This window comes from Acanthaster planci, linkage group LG14, assembly GCF_054643075.1.
Source record: "Acanthaster planci isolate LZ-2023a linkage group LG14, COTS_SCS, whole genome shotgun sequence".
NCBI classification, from domain to species: Eukaryota; Metazoa; Echinodermata; class Asteroidea; order Valvatida; family Acanthasteridae; genus Acanthaster; species Acanthaster planci.
The window spans coordinates 10,143,269-10,166,189 of NC_141790.1; the positions used below are offsets into that span (position 1 = coordinate 10,143,269).

At 41.6% G+C, this 22,921-nt stretch overlaps 3 protein-coding genes across 5 annotated transcripts in view; 1 reads left to right on the forward strand and 2 right to left on the reverse strand.

The window, feature by feature from the left end:
* Positions 1-22,921, forward strand: part of LOC147796838 (uncharacterized) — a 28,192-nt gene that overhangs the window by 1,949 nt on the left and 3,322 nt on the right. Inside the window, exons 1-11 of one of the 3 annotated variants that reach the window (XM_087145812.1) lie at positions 10,669-10,826; positions 16,036-16,081; positions 16,677-17,033; positions 17,208-17,435; positions 17,859-18,026; positions 19,124-19,441; positions 19,823-20,056; positions 20,333-20,497; positions 21,196-21,429; positions 21,706-21,870; positions 22,302-22,402. In XM_087145812.1, coding sequence (XP_087001938.1) covers positions 16,048-16,081; positions 16,677-17,033; positions 17,208-17,435; positions 17,859-18,026; positions 19,124-19,441; positions 19,823-20,056; positions 20,333-20,497; positions 21,196-21,429; positions 21,706-21,870; positions 22,302-22,402 — 2,004 coding nt within the window. In that variant the 5' untranslated portion in view covers positions 10,669-10,826; positions 16,036-16,047. Of the gene's footprint in view, positions 1-10,668; positions 10,827-16,035; positions 16,082-16,676; positions 17,034-17,207; positions 17,436-17,858; positions 18,027-19,123; positions 19,442-19,822; positions 20,057-20,332; positions 20,498-21,195; positions 21,430-21,705; positions 21,871-22,301; positions 22,403-22,921 lie in introns of those variants that run through there. The other 2 variants (XM_087145810.1, XM_087145813.1) reach the window with 2 other exon arrangements.
* Positions 1,562-4,873, reverse strand: LOC110983644 (uncharacterized). The gene is made up of 6 exons (XM_087146114.1): positions 4,611-4,873; positions 4,114-4,216; positions 3,483-3,676; positions 2,753-2,973; positions 2,270-2,429; positions 1,562-2,151 (listed from the first exon to the last, which is right to left on the reverse strand). The coding sequence occupies exons 1-6, from the start codon at positions 4,867-4,869 to the stop codon at positions 1,934-1,936; spliced, it is 1,155 nt and encodes a 384-aa protein (XP_087002240.1). The 5' UTR covers positions 4,870-4,873; the 3' UTR covers positions 1,562-1,933.
* Positions 4,944-7,381, reverse strand: LOC147796839 (uncharacterized). The gene is made up of 2 exons (XM_087145773.1): positions 5,461-7,381; positions 4,944-4,949 (listed from the first exon to the last, which is right to left on the reverse strand). Exons 1-2 carry the CDS (start codon positions 7,186-7,188, stop codon positions 4,944-4,946), a joined length of 1,734 nt encoding a protein of 577 aa, XP_087001899.1. The 5' UTR covers positions 7,189-7,381.

The following is a 22,921-nucleotide window of genomic DNA, read 5'->3' on the forward strand; positions in this document are numbered from 1 at the left end:
ATCCACGGTGTAAAGCATATAAAAGCGGGAGCAAATACGAAATCGTCGAAAATTCTTCTCTCAGTGGATGCAAAATATTTATTCTACATAGCAATTTTTAACTAGAGAACTATTCCTCAAAGGGAAATTTTAAAAAGAGGCTTTTAGTACTAAATAACCCGTAGCTGAATAAAATAATGCATTTAAGAGTCTTGAATTTTTCTAAGCTTTACCTTGAAACCAAGGAAATAACCCAGATAGCAAGCTTACGTTGGCCCAACGTAGGATTTAATCGTTGGCCCGACATCGGCGTGCCACATTGGCCCGATTTGGATTTGCTCATTGGCACACGGTTGGGCCAACATGTTGGGTTCACGTTGGGCCGATGACTTATACAGAATGACCGACCTTTGCCCATCGTTGGGCCAATGACAACATTTAATGGTTGGGCCAATGAGGAATCGGGGATTATTGGGTCGCAGTTGTGCCAACAGCAGACCGATCATTACTACCGACGGCCAACATCTAGCCAAGGTTGGGCCAATACTAAACATGCACGGTTGGGCCAATTGTGTTGAGCCGATTGTTTGGTCTCAGTTGGGCCAATCACAGGCCAACATATATAGCCATCATCGGTTGATGGATGGGCCAGGTAGGACGGTTAATTGTAGGGTTGTTCGGCGCGCGTCTTCTTGGAACCTGTCATTAAGATGATAATTACAAATGTTTTGATGGGGGGTATTACCTATAATACGCTATAATAGAAAGAAAAGATACTGCATTTACTTCTTTCTGAGATTTTTTTTTACCATTACGGATTGATTGGTCCAATGATCAAAATAAGTTATAAATAAGTTTACTAAATGAGAGATTGTACATCTGCGTTTCTCATGGTTGTTATACAGATAGTAAAATCATCATAGTATATAGACTTTAATCTAAATTATAACTGATTGCATTAAAATTTTTAACCAATCTGCTAACATTTTTCTTACAAAGTGATATTGCAGTCACAGAGTATTTGGAGGGCTGTCAAAAGTTAACTTTTGTATAGCAAAAACAGCAATGCAGTTTAAGTTATTCTATCTGCATTTGTTCTGAGATGGGTTTATAGAAACAATTACAAACAAAAACAATTACAAAGTTTTAACACAAGAATTGCCCCTGAGATTGTTCAAAGCTCAAAGTGTAACAGTTATATTTCTTAATAACAACTATTAAAAATATTAACACTTTTAAACACCTTTAACAGTAAACGGCAAGTGAACAGCAATATTGCCACTAATTTAATAAAACAAACTGTTGTCACCTCAACAACTGAAAATGAATCTGAGCAATCTCTCACTTTGCAGAATAAATCTTTGGAACTTTGCTGTAATCATTATTTGGGTAATATAAAAAGAAGCTTCATAGTTTGTTTTGCATTACCAGTTGCTCCACTTATTAAATGGTGTCACAAAAAATTTTGTTCTCGAAAGTTTCCCACATCATGCAAAGTTTTACATTAAAACAACCTCCACAAGAATAAGTTCACAAAGGATGTTTTACAAATGGTAATTGTAGACTACTTAGGTTGCAGCAGGCCTTAGTGTACTTGACTTTCACTCGGATTGGTAACTGGAAGTAAATCTCTCAGATGACACTTCAAGGTTTTATTGTAGATATTCACTAAATACCAGTGTTTCAAATGCCAAATGGAAACTAAATCAGGCTTTATGCGCCAAACCACACTGGTCATCACACAATCGATTAAGAAGCAAGACTTTTACAATTTTGGGGTTCATTGCAAAAGAATCACAATTTCAACATATGGAATCCACTGAAAAATAACACAGTAACACTTTTAAGATGCTACCTCAAAACACAACTATAATTTAACAAAGGCTTTTGAATGATACTATATAAACTGTTTAAATGAAGAATACATCTTTTATGAAACACCACTAAACAACACTCATTCCTTGTCACTGTTGCTGCTGTATTCCTCGGTGGATAGTTCATCAAGGTTGGAAGGGCTCTTGCTTGCTGCAGGTTCAGCTACAGCTGCAGCGGCTGCTCGTCTTGCTGCCCTGCCACCATCTCGGTCTTTTGAGTAGCGGAGCCACACTTTGATCACCTCGTCAATTTCGGCATTTGTGGCTGACTGCACAGATGGGTTTCTTCGAACAGCTCCTAGAAAACAATCCATAAGATTTTTTTTCATCAATGTTAAGGTGAGCAAAGACACTAGAATGGCAGGATTTCAATAAGTTTGCCCCATGGGATTAAAACATACAATTCAATTACTTACTGCGGATGACAGCAACAAGCCTCAGCTTGCAAAATGCTTCTTTTGTTCCTTTGCCGACCCAGTTATACTGTCGTGCTAGGTCGTTGCTGATGACGCATGTAAGGATTCTTCGCACGATGCTCTTCAGACCGTCTCCCCCGATGTTGGCTAAGTATGCAACCTGAGCAGACAAATAAAACGACTCTTTTGCATGGTCTACAAAATTGTAACTTGAACAATAAAGCTGACTATGCTTTTGATTGTACAGTCAAACACAGACAAGAACACTGTATACAACGTTATGAGTATAACAAGGGCATTTTTTGATCCCAGGTCTTTGTTCTTTTCTATCACCGATAAAAGAAGGTAACTGCTATAACAAGGTAATTTGTGAAGTCCCAAGGACCTTGTTATAACAGTGTTCACTGTAGTTGTTTTCAGTCCTTTAATAAAGAAAAAAAGGTTAATCCCTAAATAGCCATAAAAATGGAAGAGGTGGCCCACCAATTGTTTCTCCTTCTCAAAGTTGCTCAGGGTAGTTTCAAGGTCTCGCATGTCCTTCACCAACTTCAAAGGAAGTACCACATCCTTGGGAAGACCACTGGTTGAAGCTGTACCCTGCAGATAGTTGTCAAGCTTTCTACAGATGTTTATTAGCATTGCCCTGTTCTCCGCTTGAAACATCTTGACCTCTTCAAGCACAGTCAATACTTTCCTTTCTGTTGCTATGTGCATGGAAGTGACAAATGTAACACATAGACATATAAATACAATCTGGAAAATTAAGTACTGCTGAGAAATGATCTCCTATGTTAAGCTGAGAAGCCATGTGTTTGACATTACTGAACGAGGGTAAATAAAATCTCCTTGGATACATACAACCCATTTATAAATGGTCAAACAAAATAATGCAATTTCGGCCTGTAACTACTATACATTACATACGGTTTTACACTGTTTACAAAGCAAATTAAGATCTGGAAGGGTTCACAATCAGTTAACCAATTTATGAACACGTATAGATTGAACCAATTTTGAAGGATCAGGATATGAAGTAAGCCTAAGTTGTTACTGAGATGGGCATGTCCCAAATTGTTTCATGTTGTGAGCAAATCAATTTTGTGGCAACAACGAAAAACCCACCTGCCCTGGCCTACTCCCCCAATCTCCCCACCTAAAAAAGTAGACCAAAAATACTATTGTTTCCACTTGATAGGATGATTATAAAAAATACCTGTACAAACTGGAGCTGGCCACCGATTGATCAAGGATGAGGGTGGAGAAGGCAGGGCTTGAGCAGGCGTCTTTGGTGCAGAAGTTGCAGATAGATGTTGGTGCTTTTGCTGATTGCCTCTCTGAACGTTGCGTGGTGAGCCTGAGCAGTCCTCGTCAGAAGAGGAATCGCTATCCTGGTAACGTGGGTTTGGCCTAAAAGATTTGGTCAACAAAAGTGAAACAGTCCATTGTGTCACATACTATCTCAACAATGCAGCTCCAATTCAAAATAACTGACTCTTGGATGGAATTGATATTACTGTTCGATCATTAGGAAACCAAAAAGCAACTCGTGTCCGGCCAGTGATGGTACTCTCAGATGTCCCAGTCCAGCAAACAGGACCTGGCTTGCGCTTTCCAAGCCAATGTCAACCTGAGTACACAATTGTACAAATTCATACAGCAGTATAATGAACCATGAAAATGTTAAGTACCATCTGAAAATATTCATTTTCATTCTCAAGACTGTAAAGCAATTTTACTTGCACCATAGGTCATAATTTATATTCAGTAATCGATTTGACTGAGACAACTCAAATTTAGTTTTCTCTAGCTTTCATATCCGATCTAAACACTGTTGGAATCATTACCTTGACTGCCTCTTTGCAGGGATACCAGCACATTCGGCATCTGTGGCCAAATCTGAAACGTCCTCTGCCTTCCTCACTTTTGCCAAACCTTTTTCATAAAAACCTTCAAAAACAAAACAGGAAATATGCCAGCATCAATAGTTTGCCTATAAATACTTTGTAAAAGTTGCCTGGCAAACAAACTTCCTGATCCTGAATTATCAGTTTTTTAAATTAGGCTTAGATTCACACCCCCACAATGGTACACCATTTTCAAAACCATTTGCAATTTCATTCAACCTACCATCTTTCTCTAGATCAAGAGATAATAAACATGCATTTGTGACCAATTAAACATGTAAATGATTTTGAATGATGAAACGGGGGGGGACTACACAATATTTGTAAAAGGATTTTTAAAAGAGAAATGTGCAAATATATAGATCTACATTTTGAATGTGGGGGTTACACATGTGGAGCATGCATGACGATTTGTATCTACCCTATTTGAAACTTACTGGTTTTGTACAAAACACGGCATGGAAACTTCTGATATCCATCTGTTGGTGGTTCACGCTTCTGCACTGCTTTGTCTACCCTTGTCTGTGACTTATAAGGCGGCCACATTACAGATGTCTCATTGTCCACCAACCAGCTATCTGCTGCTAATGCAACCGACTGCTCTTCAACAAACTCAATCACTGCATAGATACTGAGTGACATAATATCATCTTCAATCAGGTTAAGGAAATTTACATATTTGCTTCTTCGGATCATTTCAAAGTATTAATTTCTAAAAGCCATGCTTTTGGAGATGGGGATAAAAAGTGCAAATTTCAAGGAAAAGCTCCTTAAAACTGGCAGAAAGGAAAAATCTCATTTAAAAATAACAATAGTCAAAAAGTACTTTTGATGCATCTATTTACAGATTCAAAACACCTGGTGATTTAAGGCTACAACTAAGTGGGCCTTTCTGCAAGGGAATATTGCACACTTGCATCTAATATCTACCATGGAGCATGAATGCAGTACACCATCTAGTCCGTTTACCTTGTGTATGCCAAGACACCCCGATGGCAACGGGGTCGTGAAGTAATTATCTACCACTTTGAAAAGTTCATAGATGACAATTATCTGGTCACCTAACAAAATGTTGCGTACGATCCCAACACCATCACCAACTTTAATGCAACTGTCTTTCCAAGTCAGTGTGATGATACATGAGCTTAAGTGAAGCTCTTTGTACTGCTTAGTACCGTGGGGCTGGATAAAATGAGGTAAAGGACCATTCGAGTGCTCTCTTTTCACACAAGGCTGTTTGTTTTTATCACATGAATGGGCCAGTCTGTCTTCCGAAAGCCGACGCACAGCCTGCACAAGAGGATATGATGGTTTCTTTATCAGTTTCTTTAGTTTCTGGAGAAAGTTTTCGAATGGAAAACTTGAAATATTATCCAGAGTTCCAAACTGCTTAGCATCACTTGCTAAGTGAATGAGTCCATGAACGTTGTAAACAAACTGACTCCTACCATAAATGCAACCCATCTCTTCCACAAACAATACAAGTAATTTGTGTGCATAGTCACTGTACAGTTGACAGAATTCTGGGTTCAGGAGGATATGCATTGAAACAGAAAGGAGCAGGAAGTGATCATAAACCTCCTTTGAAACCCTTCTTTTCAAAACTAATTTCCCAGTGTACAATAGAATCTGTCGGAATTCAGTCGCTTTCCACCTATCAATGTCCTTCAAGGACCGTGGGCGTCTTGCAAATTCTCGTGGAACACTGTTTCTGAGATTCACAAGGTCATCAGATATCTCCTTTCTTCTAATCCCACCTAATCGGCAATGCAGAGGGCCTTTAATCAGGAGAAGTAACAATCGGCGAGTAACACCCAAACACACCATATGCATATAATCAACTGGGAATGCAGAAACTAGGCCTATACCCATGTTATTCAATGGGCATGTTTCTATGTGATGATTCTCATCTGCCATTTTGAGAAATTCATCATCAGTTCTCAGTTTTGCATCAACTTGTGGAAATAACATTTTATTTTCCCACTTTCCTTCCACCCAACATTTATCACAACCATGATAACCACTGTGTGACTTTACTCTCTTGATGTATGCTCGGGCAGGTGTGTCACATACGACTGATGAAACTTGAAGAGTGAAATGTTTTTCATCCATGTCAAATCCTTCACTTTTTAGTCTGACAGCTTCTTCAATAAAGTCATGCAAGTACTCTGAAACACTGGTTGGTTTGGTTTCTCCAACAAACAAAGCAATGATGAATGGCTGTTGGCAACCCATCAAACGACCTAAAACAGGCCAAAATTGTGTGCTAGAGCTTCTAAATAGAGGCAATCCATCAATGTTCACTTGCAGATCTAGACATGACTCATTATGCAGCTCAACATGTGACTGAAGAATGTTTTTGATGTTATCTACGATTCCAAAATAATGATACTGGCCTCCAGCAATATCTTTTACAGAAAGAGATGTTTTTGTATTCAACAAAGTTCGTGGATCCTTTGGCATGGAAGGAAAATAAGGTTTCAGTATTTGCTGTAGTGAACCAAGAGCTGACATAGGAATATTTGTTTTTATAGCCCAATTTTTGATATCAGCTATCAACTTTGCTTCCGATCTCTCTGTCACACATTCGGCAAACTCGCAGTCACTTCCAGTACTACTAGAATACTCATGGTTGTTCTCATGGAAATGGTACATTTGCATATCTTCAGGAAGCAACATAAGGTGATCAAATGATTGGTTACAGTCTGTGCTGCAAGCAGAACCAAAGAAGTCATCTGTGGCACTTGCAGGCTCATCAATCATGTCAACATTCTTTAAGTTTGAATGCTCTTCATCAGATAAACTTGGAGTCAGTGCTCTCACTGACTCATCAGGAACTAACGGTGAAACAGAGAGGCCTTGTTCCCCATTGTTCGGAAGTAGGCCTAGGCCCAAATGATCCCGACAATTTGGCCTAGGCCGCTTAGGAGTACTTTCAAAGATGTCATCTATGTGTTCTGAAACTCTATCTTTTAATTTCCTCCTCCTTGTCCAATAAGACAATGACTTGTACATTTTATCCCCAAACTTTAGGCCTACTTTCTGACCACCGTTAAATACACGGTCAAAATTATTAGCTGAGTACTGTTACAGCCACAAGTCCAGCAAGATGAACGTCACGGAACTTGCACAATGTACATGTACATGTACTACATGTATCAATAATGTACATGTATGTAGGGCCAACGAAGGCTCAGGCCTATACCATTTTTACTCGTCGTGATGAGGCTGAAAAAAAACTGGGAAAACGTCTGTATACAAACCTCATCTCAACAAACTGGCATGTACTTCAGCAGTATCGTGGTCTTTGCAGTTGCACTGGACGGCAGGCAGATAGAGAGATACTAGGACGTGTGCTGCATGTACTGTTTGTATGTATGTATTGTATACACAGGCTAAAACACGTGTACAACGTGCGAACGATGCGCGCTACATTACATTGTGTACTACGTATACGACGAGTGTGTGCGTGTAGGAGTTATTTGGCCACTTGCCAGTTAACTGATGCGGACGCGCGAAATTTTGTGGTACATGCATTTCTATTTCATCATTTTAAAGCACGGACAATATTATAAAATGTTTCTAAATTTATTGTTTAAGTTTTTCATTCATAAATATCTTAAAGAGGTAATTATTTTAATACAACCAAAGAAGCCATTTAATTATCTTTTTTTTTAAGTTTGACATTCATACAATTTTATTGTGTGATATGCGTCGTTGATTTAGTACGATGCGAAGTGGAGTTGGGCCAACGTCGTGCCGATATGTGAATTGCCGTCAATTTCAGCAACATTGGGCCAACAACGGGCCAACGGTAAACTTTTTTTGCGAAGGTTAGGAAAACTTTCTGTTATTGGACCAACAATGGGCCAACATCTCTCAGCCAACACCGATATTTGGCCAATGAATCAACCATGAACCAATGTTGGCCCAACGTAAGCTTGCTATCTGGGAATGCAAAAATTGTACCACATTCATCCCTAAGGTGGATTTTGGAATCAATATTCCGATTGAGCCGCTTCAAATCGATTCACTTAAAACTATTACCCAAAGTATATTCCTAATCTGAATATGGTCCAGGCAGTGCTAGATGCTGTTTGCATTGTATGTAAAATTTCTTTCAGTTATTTTTGTCGAAAAGGTGGAATGTTCAAAGTACTTAATATTCTTTAATGCGAGTCTGCCAGGGATTTTACATGGTACGCAAGTTTGGTCGATCAAAGAGAGTGAGGTTTTTTATATTGAATTGGTAAGTGAATTGTAATTGTAATTCTAGGAAATTTGAAAATGGTTTGAATTCCTTATATTATGAAATTAAATATATTCCCTTTTTTTCAATCTCTCTTTTTACCAATTCGGGGGCCACAAAACCCCAAACAGCGTTGTGGATCTTGCTTACGACTGCAATTATTTAGTACTGTGAGTTGGACTGTACCCGCCGTACGGGCACTCGCTAGTCGCCCATCCCTAGTGTATGCATTGTATCCCCGCATGCATCATTCACATCATGTCCGCTCTCACGTCCATATGTGGACACGTGTATGTCTAGAAATAAAACCTCGTGTTACTTAACAAAATCCGATTGAGTCAACAGCATTCTTTATGGACCATGCTGTCTGGTAAAAGCATGTAAAATATTAGGGGTACTTACCCTCAAATTTTGCCATCTAAGGCTCTAAAGTGACTTTTGCTAGGGAATGATCATGTTTAGGTTGAGGGAAACAATTGTAGCATCAGTTTTGTGGGGTTTTGTTTTATGTTTGAGAGTTAAATTTCCAAAATCGATCGATTTGGGCACTAGTAGTGGCTGCAGTCCTGTTACTTTCATCATAGACAGGTGAACATACATCAAACATACGCATAATGTGCGGTCCACTTACAGCTCTTCATTAAACGAATCTGAAAACTTGTAGGATTTACATTTACAGATTTTTAACACATTGGTTACTGAGCTTTGAAGCTTTCCATGATGAAGGTGGCAAGTTAGGTAAAGAGTTTGCGGGTGCATCATGCAAAGATATTTCCCTTGAGTAGATGTGGCTCTAGAACCGGAGGATATGCTCTGTCCGTCGTCAGGAGACTGTGTCTTAGGAAACAGACTTTCAGGAAGAGTCAGACAGAGCATGCTGTACGACATGTTGAGTACCCCTTTGGTTCTTATCAGAACTGCGTATACAAAAGAGATATCCTTGCCAGGTGCTACCACTAACCTCTCTACTATTTTTGGTTACTGCAGGAGAAAGTAGTCCTTACAGAAAAATCCTTCCTATTTTATTTTCCCGGGAAAAAGTTGATTTTTTTTTTCATTTTTTAATCATTTCCAAGGCAAAAATGTGCACCATATGTCTTTAGAAAAAAAATCCGCACTTCTCGTGTCAGAAAAAAGCCGGTGGATAAACAGGGGTATCTTCGGTAGATACTAACATGAACGAGGTTCAACATGTGAAGCAAACATTGGACAGAGAGAACCCCCTCTCCCCCACACACACCATTGCTTTGGTCACTAGTTTTCAGGAATTCTTTTCAGACGTCGGGGGGGGGGGGATAACAATAAGCTTGAGCGTGTATAGGGATTGGACTTGGGGGTGTTTCTCTGTCCCATTTTGTGCCTGGTGTAAGTTAAAACAACCAAGAAGTACACAGAAGGAGTTTGAACTGCCCAATTACATCTGGCCAATTACTGCTTTCTGTCATTCCCGGTGCGGCGGTCTCAGCTGTCTCCCGATCTCAGCTCCCCCCCTTACCAAATATAACAAAAATACGTCATGCCATCTCTGCGCACAACAGTAGGAAAGTCATCCGTTTAACGTCCGGCTATCCAGGAGGGACAGCTGAGACCGCCACACAGGTATGTCCATAGCCAAGCGCAGCGTATCCTTGCTACGCGCCACCTGTTTCACAACCTTACGCCCCCTTTGCACCACACGATAATCGCCGCATTTTTCGCTGGTAATCTGCATCCTTAAATCATTGTGTACTGCAGTATAGGAAGTTTAATATTCATGCAATCGTTGGTGCTTGGTATGATCTGACTACAACATCAGTTTTAATGCTTGCGCAGTTGCTTCTATTATGGCCGTAAGTGTTCATGTGCAGTTATTGCCATTACCGAACGCTTCTTTTGGAATTATTTTGGGAATAAATAGCCAAGTTGTTTTTAAGATCTTTTGTTATATTTGATTCATTTTATACTGAATTTACACAAAAAGGTATTTAAATTACGAACATTGCATGGATAACGGAAGAAAATTGCATCAAAATCTTTTTTAAAAATTATTCCCTGCAGCAAAAGTAAATCTAATGCTAGATATGCATCTTTCTATTTCCCGGTCACTGCGACAAGTTGCAGTATATTGCACAGAAAACTCCAAAACTTAGGATATTGCTGGCCCCCACTGTAATGTATTGTGCATGATCAGAACTGTATTACTTATGCACACTATGAATATTCATGTAACTGATGACGTCACGCAGTGTCAGCATAATCAATCACCTTCTCCAACATGGCAGCTCCTAGTGTCGCTTGTCCACATTGTTACCCTCGGTATAACCCACGCAAATACATGACAACTGGCGACGAGGATGAGTTTTAATGGAACATTCAGTTACAAGAACTTATCCACTATTGACTGAAAGTGATTTTCTTCACCGGGGTGAGCTGGAAATCGGTGAATTTGGACGGTGTTTTACGTCAAATTTTCGCGGCGTGCAGTACGTACATATACACATAGACTTACCATTGTGTTTGCCTACTCGTGTAGCGTACATATGTACTGTAATACAACATGGCTAGTCCATCGTTAATAGGTAGAATCGATCCCTTTGATCGTACTGAAGAGGATTGGCCAACATATATCGAAAGACTTGAATAATATTTCGCCGCAAATGCAATCTCTGATGATCGAAAAGTGCCTGCATTTATAAGCCTGATTGGACCAAAGACTTATGGACTGTTGAAAAATCTGACGGCTCCTGATAAGCCTAGTGCTAAATCATACCAGCAATTGGTGGACATACTAAAGAAGCACCTTGCTCCTAAACCCTTAGTTATAGCTGAACGATTTTGCTTCCATAAGCTGGACCAGCATGAAGGGGAGTCTGTCACAGCATATCTCGCTGAGCTTCGCAGATTGACTGAGCACTGTGATTTTGGCAGTTATCTCAATGAAGCGCTTCGTGACCGCCTAGTTTGTGGGTTGCGAGCAGGCAGCATAACAAAACGCCTTCTCGCAGAAGCAAAGCTCACACTCGAGAAAGCCATTGAGATAGCCACTGCAATGGAAGCCGCAGCAAAGGATGCGGTGGAATTCTAGCAACAGCTACATGTTAAACCAGAAACTTTGGTGCACAAATTTGGAGCCAAATCACAACCAACATCAACATCATCATGTTATCGCTGTGGGAAATCTGGTCATTCGCCCAATCAGTGTCACTTCAAAGATGCTACTTGTCATAAGTGCAACAAAAAGGGACATATTGGAACAGTTTGCCGCTCGAGTGCAAGCCCTCAGCAGAGTGGTCGCCCACGTAACTCTCGCAAAAGCCAACCCCAAGGCGGAAAAGCGAAATCAAAACCGATCAAATCGGTTGAAGAAGCAACAAGTGATGGTGACGACATCACATACGTTGGTCGACTCGGAGTCAATAATCTGGACTCTCGCAAAGACAGCACGATTTGGTTGACCCCAACAATCAATGGCACCAAAATCCGCATGGAAATGGACACGGGGTCAGCTGTTTCGGTGATCTCCAAAGCAGAGTATCAGCAACATTTCGCAAACTTAAAACTCGACTCGACTCCAGTGACGCTGCAGACTTACACAGGTGAAAAAGTCTCACCGGTCGGCTGTCTGCAAGTTGATATTAACTACCATGAACAACGACACACTGGACGCTTGTATGTTGTTCAGCGAGGTGGACCGGCATTATTCGGTCGCGATTGGCTTGCACACTTCAAACTGGACTGGCCAACCATATTCACTATGTCAGAGCACCCACAAATGAATATGGAGGCTAAATTGAAAACTGTATTGGACTCGTATCCTGAGCTGTTCAGGGACGAAATTGGAGAACTTAAGGGAATGAGAGCCAAGCTGACTCTCAAGGACAATGCCCACCCAGTGTTCTTGAAGGCGAGGCAAGTGCCATATGCGCTGAGACCACATGTTGAAGCTGAACTCGCAAAGCTTCAGCAGGAGAACATCATCTCACCGGTAGAGACTAGCGAATGGGCCACGCCCATAGTGCCTGTTCCTAAGAAAAATGGTTGGGTGAGAATTTGCGGTGACTTCAAAGTGACTGTGAATGCCAACTTGCACGTTGACCATTACCCATTGCCAAAGATTGAGGATGTGTTTGCCACACTAGCGGGTGGTCAGCGCTTTAGTAAGCTTGACCTCAAACAGGCTTACTTGCCCATGGTGATGGATGAACAGTCAAGCAAGCTACTCACCCTCAACACCCACAAGGGACTGTTCCAAATGAATCGACTTGCCGTCGGAGTAGCATCAGCACCCACAATATGGCAACGAACAATGGAGCAAATTATCCAGAGCATTCCAGGCGTGCAGTGCATTCTGGATGATATGCTCATTACTGGTCACAACGACACAGAACATCTTCACAACTTGGAGAAAGTTCTTTCTGTGTTCTTTCTGCGTCTCAACAAATCCAAGTGTGAATTCTTCAAGAGCAAGGTTGCCTTCTGTGGTCATGAAATTGATGCACAGGGGCTGCACAAGACGCAGGACAAGATCAACGCAGTCAAGAACGCACCCCGACCAGCCAATGTTGGACAGGTACGTTCATTCCTCGGGCTCATTAACTACTACCACAGATTCTTGCCCAACCTCTCCACTGTACTGCACCCACTCAACCAACTCTTGGAAAAGAATCACAAATGGATGTGGTCTGCAGAATGTGAGAAAGCATTTGAACAGGCAAAAGCTCTGATCAGATCTAAGGAAGTCCTGACCCACTACGATCCACAGTTACCTGTGAAATTAGCTTGCGATGCATCACCGTATGGGTTGGGCGCCGTCATGTCCCATGTAATGCCGGACAACACAGAGCGACCAATTGCGTACGCTTCGCGATCATTGTCATCTGCTGAGCGAAACTACTCGCAAATCGATAAGGAAGCGTTAGCACTCGTGTGGGGTGTCAAGAAATTCAACAATTAACTGTGTGGACGAAAGTTCACATTAGTGACTGACCACCCGCCGCTAACTTCAATATTCCACCCCACCAAGAGCGTTCCTGCAACAACAGCTTCGCGCATGGTTCGCTATGCTGTATTCCTTGCCAGCTACGATTACGACATTGAGTACAAGAACACCACTAAACACTGTAACGCGGATGGACTTTCGCGAATGCCACTTCCTGAGGTCAGGGCAGAACACACTGACCCAGATGCCCTCCTACACTTGTCGCAATTCGACACTCTACCAGTCACCAGTGACCAAATTCGTAAGGAAACTGCTCGCGATGTCACACTCGCAAAAGTCTACGAGTACACCATGAAGGGCTGGCCTCACTCCCATGACTCTGAACTTAATCCATTCCATGCACGCAGACATGAACTCTCTGTGCACAATGGATGCATCATGTGGGGACTACGTGTTGTAGTGCCAGCCAAGCTCCGCGACAAAGTACTCCACGAGCTCCATGAAGGTCACTTGGGGGTAGTGAAAATGAAAACCCTCGCACGTGGCTACGCTTGGTGGCCTGGCATTGACAGTAACATTGAACGGCTTGCCAAGGGTTGTTCTGGATTCCAGTTAGTCCAACACAATCCCAAATCAGCACCACTTCACACTTGGGAATGGCCCATGTCTCCATGGCAACGTATCCACATTGACTATGCTGGACCATTTCTTGGTCAAATGTTCCTGATCGTAGTGGATGCGCACTCCAAATGGCCAGAAGTGGTAGGCACCAAATCATCCGATTCATCGCACACCATCGATATTCTCCGAGCCATCTTCGCGAGAAATGGAGTGCCAGAGCAACTCGTGAGCGACAACGCGCCTCAGTTTACATCTGATGAGTTTCAAATGTTCCTCAAGCGCAATGGTGTGAAAAACATCACATCTGCCCCGTACCATCCGGCAACAAATGGCCTAGGTGAACGTTTCGTGCAGACCTTCAAACAGGCAATGAAATCCATGACGGGGGAGAAAGGAAGCACATCTGCTAAACTGGCTAATTTCCTGTTAGCATACAGGAATGCTCCTCACTCCACGACTGGACAGTCCCCAGCTACACTGTTCATGGAACGCAATCTTCGTTCGCGATTGGACAGTCTGAAACCCAACATTCGCTACCATGTCAGCAGTAAGCAGGTGGACCAGGCAACATCACACAATGCTGCCAGTGTGACCCGAGAGTTTCACATTGGCCAGACAGTCTCTGTTCGCGACTACCGTGGTTAGCAGAAGTGGATTCCAGGGATCATACATGCACGATCTGGTCCGCTGTCATACCAAGTTTGCGTTGGACCAAACATGATTTGGCGCAGACATGTTGACCAACTTATCGACTCCGACACTGGAAAACCACCGGATCTGAACAAACCACCTGATGTAGTTTCAGAGATACCTCTACCAGACCCAGTCGTTCCTGCATCACCATCTGCACATGCGAAGCCTGAACAAGCTGTGCCCAGTCAAACACCAACTCCAGTAGAACCACCCATACAACCAAGCCCAACTGTGGTGGAACGCCGCTACCCATCGCGCAATCGCAAACCCCCAGACAGACTCAATCTGTGACTGTTTCAAACAAAACTCAACCTGAAACACACATGCATTATGTTTTAACCGTTTAATTTCTATACCTTGGTTTGCATCTTCTCTATAAGTCTAGAGACCAGCATAAGCAAAAAAAATTAAGAAACGCAAATCAAAAAAGTGTTGTGTTACCTGTTTAAAAAAAAAAGAAATTGCCATTTCGTCCAGGATACCTTCAAAATGAACATTATATTAATGTTTATTGTATCACAAGGTATGATGCACTCATTTGCAAACCCTTAACAAAATACTCACTTGCATCATCATTATTTGGAAGCCTCCTCCAGCTTGTGAACAATCCCAATCTAAACTTTCCTTAACATTTCAATAATGATATGAATGGTGAGGAGGAAGTGTATTGTATTGTGCATGATCAGAACTGTATTACTTATGCACACCATGAATATTCATGTAACTGATGACGTCACGCAGTGTCAGCATAATAAATCACCTTCTCCAACATGGCAGCTCCTGGTGTCGCTTGTCCACATTGTTACCCCCGGTATAACCCACGCAAATACATGATACCCACTCTTCTGGCTAAGCTACAGGCAGTAATCAGCCATTTTGGTAATACTTGCTATTATTTGTCTGACCGGGCGGCGATGATCATCGAGCACTTTAATGTGCCAGAGTTGTGACTCCTTCTGTGTACTTCCTCCATGTTAATAAAGTCAACGAGGGTAACCTAGCCCAATGGAATATCTCCAGGGATAAAACTGAAATATACAGTGCTGGACTTGATTATCAAATCTTGTCGAATAGGGCATGAAGCAAATGGTATCAAGAACAATGAACAATAGATTTACTGCATAATCTCCTTCATCAGAATGTCAACGGAGTCTCGCATTCTGTTTGATTGCATCGCAGAAAAAAATAGCCACATTTAACAAAGGTTTCTCCGTAGTCCTACAGCTCCACATTTGTTCTTTCCTGTTGACAATTCTCTGCAAATGCATTTTCAATTTTGTAAATATTGCAAAACGGTAAGACTTTTGATACTGGCCCTTATGAAGGCCACACATATTCTGTGGGGCTGTATATTAACATCGTTTACTCTTCTTTTTTTCAGAAACAAAATACGATGAAGCCGCTGGCTGTCTTTGTGTCGTTGTTCAGTAAGTGCAGCATACACTTTGCTTTTCACTTGAATGATTCAGTGTTAAAAATATTTTTTAAATAGTAAGTGAATGTGCTTCACTTTTTTTCCAGAGAAGCTATTTTATTTATTTCACATCAACTGCAATTTGATAACGATGATATACTAATGTTTAACAATACCTCATTCTGTGCCAATTGCTAGTAGTTGAATGCACTCTGCAATGGAAAAGGTGCAGGGTAATTTTCCCATGTCATCCAACATTTCTGGAAGGTACCGTTGACAACACCTGAGTAGTTTACACTCGTATAATACCCCAGGATGTCCTCCTTCAAAACCTCTACTGAAGTGCGTTTACCGTTCACTTTTATTTTACAGAGGTGAAATCTAGAAATCTCATTTCGAGCACTATTATATAAAAAACCAACTGGAATGATGCTAGGCATCTTGTCAACACTTGCTGTTATAACTCCCTGTTGTAATTCCCAGACCTTTTTGTACCTATCTCTACTTTTGCTTTCTAAGTGTTTCTTTCCCTACCCGTTAAACCGATTTATTTGTATTCTTTGATCTCCTTTAAACGTTTGTCTGTTTTACTATTCTTTTATGGACAGTGTTATCGTTGTGCGTTCCAGTACACAGCGAGATTGAGGTGAAGACGTTGTTCTTAGAGCGAGGTTACCGGGGGATTGTGCCTTGCAACCCCAATGCATCCCATGACTACACGTTTGATGACCTGGAAGGCGTGTACTGGTACTTCGGTCAGTATGACCGAGACCATTTCATATTCTCCTACTTCCAAGGAGCCCTCTATCAGGGAGACGGCATCCCTGAAAGAACCTACGACATCAGTAGCAACTTCGGGTTGATCATTCAGAACGTCACAGACTCAGATGAAGGGAGGTATTACTACAAGGTCGAACCGAAGGTGGGCCGAATATACCGAGGATCCGAGAAGGTAGCAGTTAAAGGTTAGTGCAAAGTTATCCAATGCACAGAGGAACGCAAAGACAAAACAAAAAGATGTCATGGTAAAATTCATATTGTGGATTGTGGTGGCAGCTGAGATGTTACATTTTCATAATGTAACATCCACATAAGACGGGTGTCATCACCTGTTAAGATAACGTAAATTTGATTCACAGTGACTTCTAAGCAGTTGTTTCCTGCTGTTCCTGAGTGTGATCTTCGCCCATCGAAGCCAGTAGATACCTGCATTGTACGCGTACCATACGATGAGGTGACTATCAACCTGACGTGTAAAGTTGAGCATGTCAAACCTGCGGTAGACATCTCATGGTTTCATGTGCTTCCAGACGGTGGCGCTGAGCAAGTCAACTCATCAATTATGATATTGCCTGTAAGCAGACCAGGTAATTTATCAATTGTTTCACCACCCGAGTCCACTTGTCTTTTTTTTTTCTCTTAACGTGATCCATATGTCTCTTCTTTTATTGATGAAACAACTTACAGCAATTATAAAAGGGCATTCCATCACACCTTTTGTCATGTTGAGGAATCCATAAATTATAGTTTCCAACGAACTATCATGAACTGACCAAGACCCGTACCTGTTACCTGTCCTTTTGGACTCCAATATAAAACAAAGAAATTTCCTCAGACAAGTCCAAACAAGCCTTTCCAACCGGCTAGTTTTATACAAGCATTAAGTTCCGGATTGACTGATAAAAGATCAGTGTTTGGAAGACTGTGAAAGAAACAATTAAGTTTAAGTGTTTTGTGGCGTAGTAATTTTAAATATTCAAACTTCAGCTGAGAGTTTTTTTTTAATTCAGGTTCATCTTTCGACAACACTTATACGTCACTATTAACTCTCCATCTGCCCACAACGGGTGATGACATTATGAAGTATAGATGTGAGGCTCATGGCGTAGCTGTAGAAAGCGAGAATGGAAGACACTTGTCGGTTAGCATCAGGAAAATCTCACCAAACGTCCATGCAGGTAGGAATTTAAATTAAGGTGCATAACTTTTGAAAAATACTGTCAGTTGTAATCAAAACGCCGATAGTTTTTATGTATTGGGAGTTTTTTCACAATTGTATATCGTAGTGGAACTCTTACTGGGTTATCAAAGGCGTGGAAGTCGCTGCAACAGACAACGTCCGAACAACTCATGTCTACTACATTGTTGTGGGCGGTGTGCTTGAACCTGTTTGGATCAAGCTGGCTTATTCTCGTTGTTTTGTGTTGCTTGGTCGTCTGCCCCATTATGTAAATCGGATTTTTTATAAAAGAAGCTCCATTTAAAATTGAACTTGTGATGCAACACTCCAACACAGGCCGGTATGACCATGATGATGTTATTCCCATCTATGCACTGGGCACATCCTTGATGATGCCTGATGTGCCTACTGCAGGCGGCCAGGACATAATTTCCTTGCCATGTTCCATGTCGCAATACGCCCCATCCTTGGTACATTGCGATGGGAGTTCTGTCACACGTTCCCTGTTTGTCTGCTAGCTATCCATGGGTGTACATCCAGGGGTTGGAGGGAGATATGCCCCGCCCCCACTTTCTGCTATTGAAACCCCCATACTCTTTCCGGTAGGCAAATTAAAGCTGATTTTCGAAACAAATTTCGGACTTCTCAACGTCACCTAAAATGTATTCATTATCACTCAAAAGAGTGTAAATAATTTTTAAAAGCAATAAATATACCATTCCAATGTAAGATTCTGTATGTCATGAACACTGTCCTCTATATGGTGTGAATCTCCCCCATCCCACCCCACTTTCCAAATTTCCATGCATAACTTAGAAAGTCATGCCCCCACTATCTCAATCCGTAACCCCAATGCCCGGCACAAATTTACGCCACTGCTGCTACCCTACTATTTAAAAGACAAGCAAGAAATTTTCCCCCTTTTAATCTACTTATTCGTCTTTATGCAATAATGTCATGAATTTAATAATTTATGCCTCTTGTGTATGCTATAAAGTTTCAAGCAATGCAGCCATATTGGCTGCTACATGGTTCTTGAAATATGACACCATATAATAATAAATTGTATGCTTGTACTTTACATTTCGATTCAAGATCGGGTCGTATTCTTGGAGCGGGGTCAACATGGGATTGTTCCTTTTCCCCAAAATACACCCTTCGCATACAAGCCAGAAGATCTGGACTGTGTCTTCTGGTACTTCGGTTCGAGAGACAGAGAACACGCCATTGGCTCCTATTCACATGACACCATCAGTCCCCAGAACGGCATCTGTCTCGGCTGTAACAATATCAGCAGCAATTTAGCTTTGGTTATCCAGAACGTCACCGACTCTGATGAAGGGACATATTTTTATACAGTTGTACCACATGTGGGCAGATTACACGAAGGAACTGTAGAGGTAGCCGTCAAAGGTGAAGAAATGAACTTGTGCAAAAAGAGATCATTTTGTAATTAGCAAATCTTCATTTCATAGAATGAGTCTAGGGGCCAGTTTGTTTCACACGGATCCGTATTGCAATAAGTGATTCGTCATTGGTTCACTGACACAAAAACCCACTTAATGGATGAGGCGAACCAGCGATGGGATAACTGATTGAAATCCAGATTCGCGTGAAACAATCTGGCCACAAGAGAAAGATTCATGTACTTTTCAACTTGCTATGACAGTAAAAATTTTGTCGTAAACCCTGATAGCAACTTCCCATTCCTATGTTAGTCCCTTTTACACAATTACCACAAGAAGTACATTTATACCACATGCGATCATTCCATTTTTTCCCTTCAATGCATAGTTTCCGCAAAAAAGCCGTTTCCTGTTGTTCCTGGGTGTGTTCCACAGCAGTCAGAGCTTAGTGATGAATGCATTATTAGCGTACCACACGATATGGTAAATGTCACCCTTACATGCAAAGTTGAACAAGTCAAACCCCCGGTAGCTATCCGATGGTCCATTGTGTTTCAAGACGGCCGCGTGGAAGAGGCTGAATCTACCCATACCAGGCATCTAAAAAACGCCCATTGGCCAGGTAAATTGACATGTACTGATCCAAGTCCACTTGTAATAATGAAAAGAGTCTCTAATTCTAGTTCGAGATCGGTGAATTCTAACTTGTATTATGAAACTACTTGAGTAATAAATCAGAGATTGGCCGCCTTCTTTTGTGTTTACAGGCCGTTTCCTTTAATTTTCTTTTTACATTTACAGATCTAAAATTGCTACCATTTTGGTTCGCTTGCCATAACAAGCTAGTATTCCTAATGATTCCGAAAAGTCATTCAGTACTTTTTAACAAATATTCCAGGCTCCTTCGACAACACTTACACGACGGTATCTTCCCTCTATTTGTCAACAACGGCTGACGACAGTATGAGATATAGATGTGAAGCCCATGGGGTAGCAGTAGATCGCGAGAATAGAAGTCAAATAAATGTTATCGTCAGAAGAGATTCAGGGATGGTTCAGGCAGGTGGGAACTGATATTTCTACCTTTTAAACCATATTCTCAGTAGTTAACTTCATTTGCATTTGGGATCCCGGCTGTGCGCATGGATTGGCCTATGCTAGACCAACATGTGCAAGACCATGACGGAGACGGGTAGCACGCATTTAGGCACGTCATATCTTCCAGAAAACTGAGTTAACTTAACTGAACTCAATTAAGTTTTGAAGGTTCCTGTTTAGGTTCGAAAGACAGAGGACACGCCATTGGCTCCTATTCACACAACACCATCAGTCCCCGGAACGGCATCTGTCTCGGCTGTAACAATATCAGCAGCAATTTAGTTTTGGTTATCCAGAACGTCACCGACTCTCATGAAGGGACATATTTTTATACAGTTGTACCACATGTGGGCAGATTACACGAAGGAACTGTAGAGGTAGCGGTCAAAGGTCAAGAAATGAACTTGTGCAAAAAGAGACCATTTTGCGATAAACTATACAACATTCCATAGAACGAAGTTAGGGGCCAGTTTGTTTCACACGGATCCGGATCGCACGCGATCAGTGATCTGTCGTGGGTTCAGTGACAAAAAACTCGCTTAATAAATGGAGCGAACCAGCGCAATAGCAACTTCCCCATTCCTCTATGGGTTGCTTTTCACGCTTTCCACTAGAAGTGCATGTTTTACTCTATGCGATCATTCCGTTTTTGTCAATTTATAGTTTCAGCCAAAAAGCCGTTTCCTGTTGTTCCTGGGTGTGTTCCACAGCAGTCAGAGCTTAGTGATGAATGCATTATTAGCGTACCACACGATATGGTAAATGTCACCCTTACATGCAAAGTTGAACAAGTCAAATCCCCGGTAGCTATCCGATGGTCCATTGTGTTTCAAGACGGCCGCGTGGAGGAGGCTGAATCTACCCATACCAGGTATCTAACGGAAGTCCATCAGCCAGGTAAATTGACATGTACTGATCCAAGTCCACTTGTCATGTTGAAAAGAGTCTCTAATTCTAGTTCGAGATCGGTGAATTCTAACTTGTATTATGAAACTACTTGAGTAATAAATCAGAGATTGGCCGCCTTCTTTTGTGTTTACAGGCTGTTTTCTTTAATTTTCTTTTTACATTTACAGATCTAAAATTGCTACCATTTTGGTTCACTTGCCATAACAAGCTAGTATTCCTAATGATTCCGAAAAGTCATTCAGTACTTTTTAACAAATATTCCAGGCTCCTTCGACAACACTTACACGACGGTATCTTCCCTCTATTTGTCAACAACGGCTGACGACAGTATGAGATATAGATGTGAAGCCCATGGGGTAGCAGTAGATCGCGAGAATAGAAGTCAAATAAATGTTATCGTCAGAAGAGATTCAGGGATGGTTCAGGCAGGTGGGAACTGATATTTCTACCTTTTAAACCATGTTCTCAGTAGTTAACTTCATTTGCATTTGGGATCCCGGCTGTGTGCATGGATGGGCCTATGCTAGACCAACATGTGCAAGACCATGACGGAGACGGGTAGCACGCATTTAGGCACGTCATATCTTCCAAAAAACTGAGTTAACTTAACTGAACTCAATTAAGTTTTGAAGGTTTTTGTTTAGAAAAGAGCTTCCAACGCTTCTGCGTAGATTCGTGTATTTATTGTAAACTTTAAGGTCTGGTTGTAGTCACTGTCCCCAATATTGTCATGCTTTGATTCTGTAACAGCTTACCAAACCTACACAGCGCTAGTAGGTTTTGTAAGCTGTTACAGAGTCAAAGTGTATAGTGTTCTAAGCGGCAACATTTTGAGATGGTCCGATCTTTATTTATTTTAGAAACAACTAGGACGACAAACCCTGGTCTTCAAAACAATCCTTTCTTCTTCACGACTGTGGTGTTAACCATCACGCCAATAATAAGCATTGGCATTTATTTGGTAAGTTCTTCATCGGACGGCACAGGTACGTTAGTGGTACGCACAGCGTCATGTTGAGGTACATTCGCCTTAATAGAAAAGTGTTGAAAATTAAGAAAAGAATCCAAACACTTATTACGTGTAACAAGAGTAAGGATCGTAACAATGTAATACTATCATTCCTGGAACTTGTGCACAAAGGAAAGGGCGAGTCTACTCCGACACTATCTGCCTTCCCCCTCCACACACACACACACCCGCACATGTATGGGTGTGTGTGTGCGTGCGTTGGTCCGGAGTGTCTGTTTTGTTGGTTGCGATGCGACCGTATTGGGTGCTTCTTCTAGTCGTTCGTAAACTAGTGGAATTCAGTTCTAAGAAAAAGGCACCCACCCTTGCTCCAGCTCGGGGCAAATATCATGCCAGCTGCAGCTGTGCACCACGGGACACCGTCAATAATCGTATTCGATATTTTTCTGAGCACTTGTACTCTTACTTCTCTCGAATGCCTTATGTTACTTGAATCGTTATAGTCAAGGT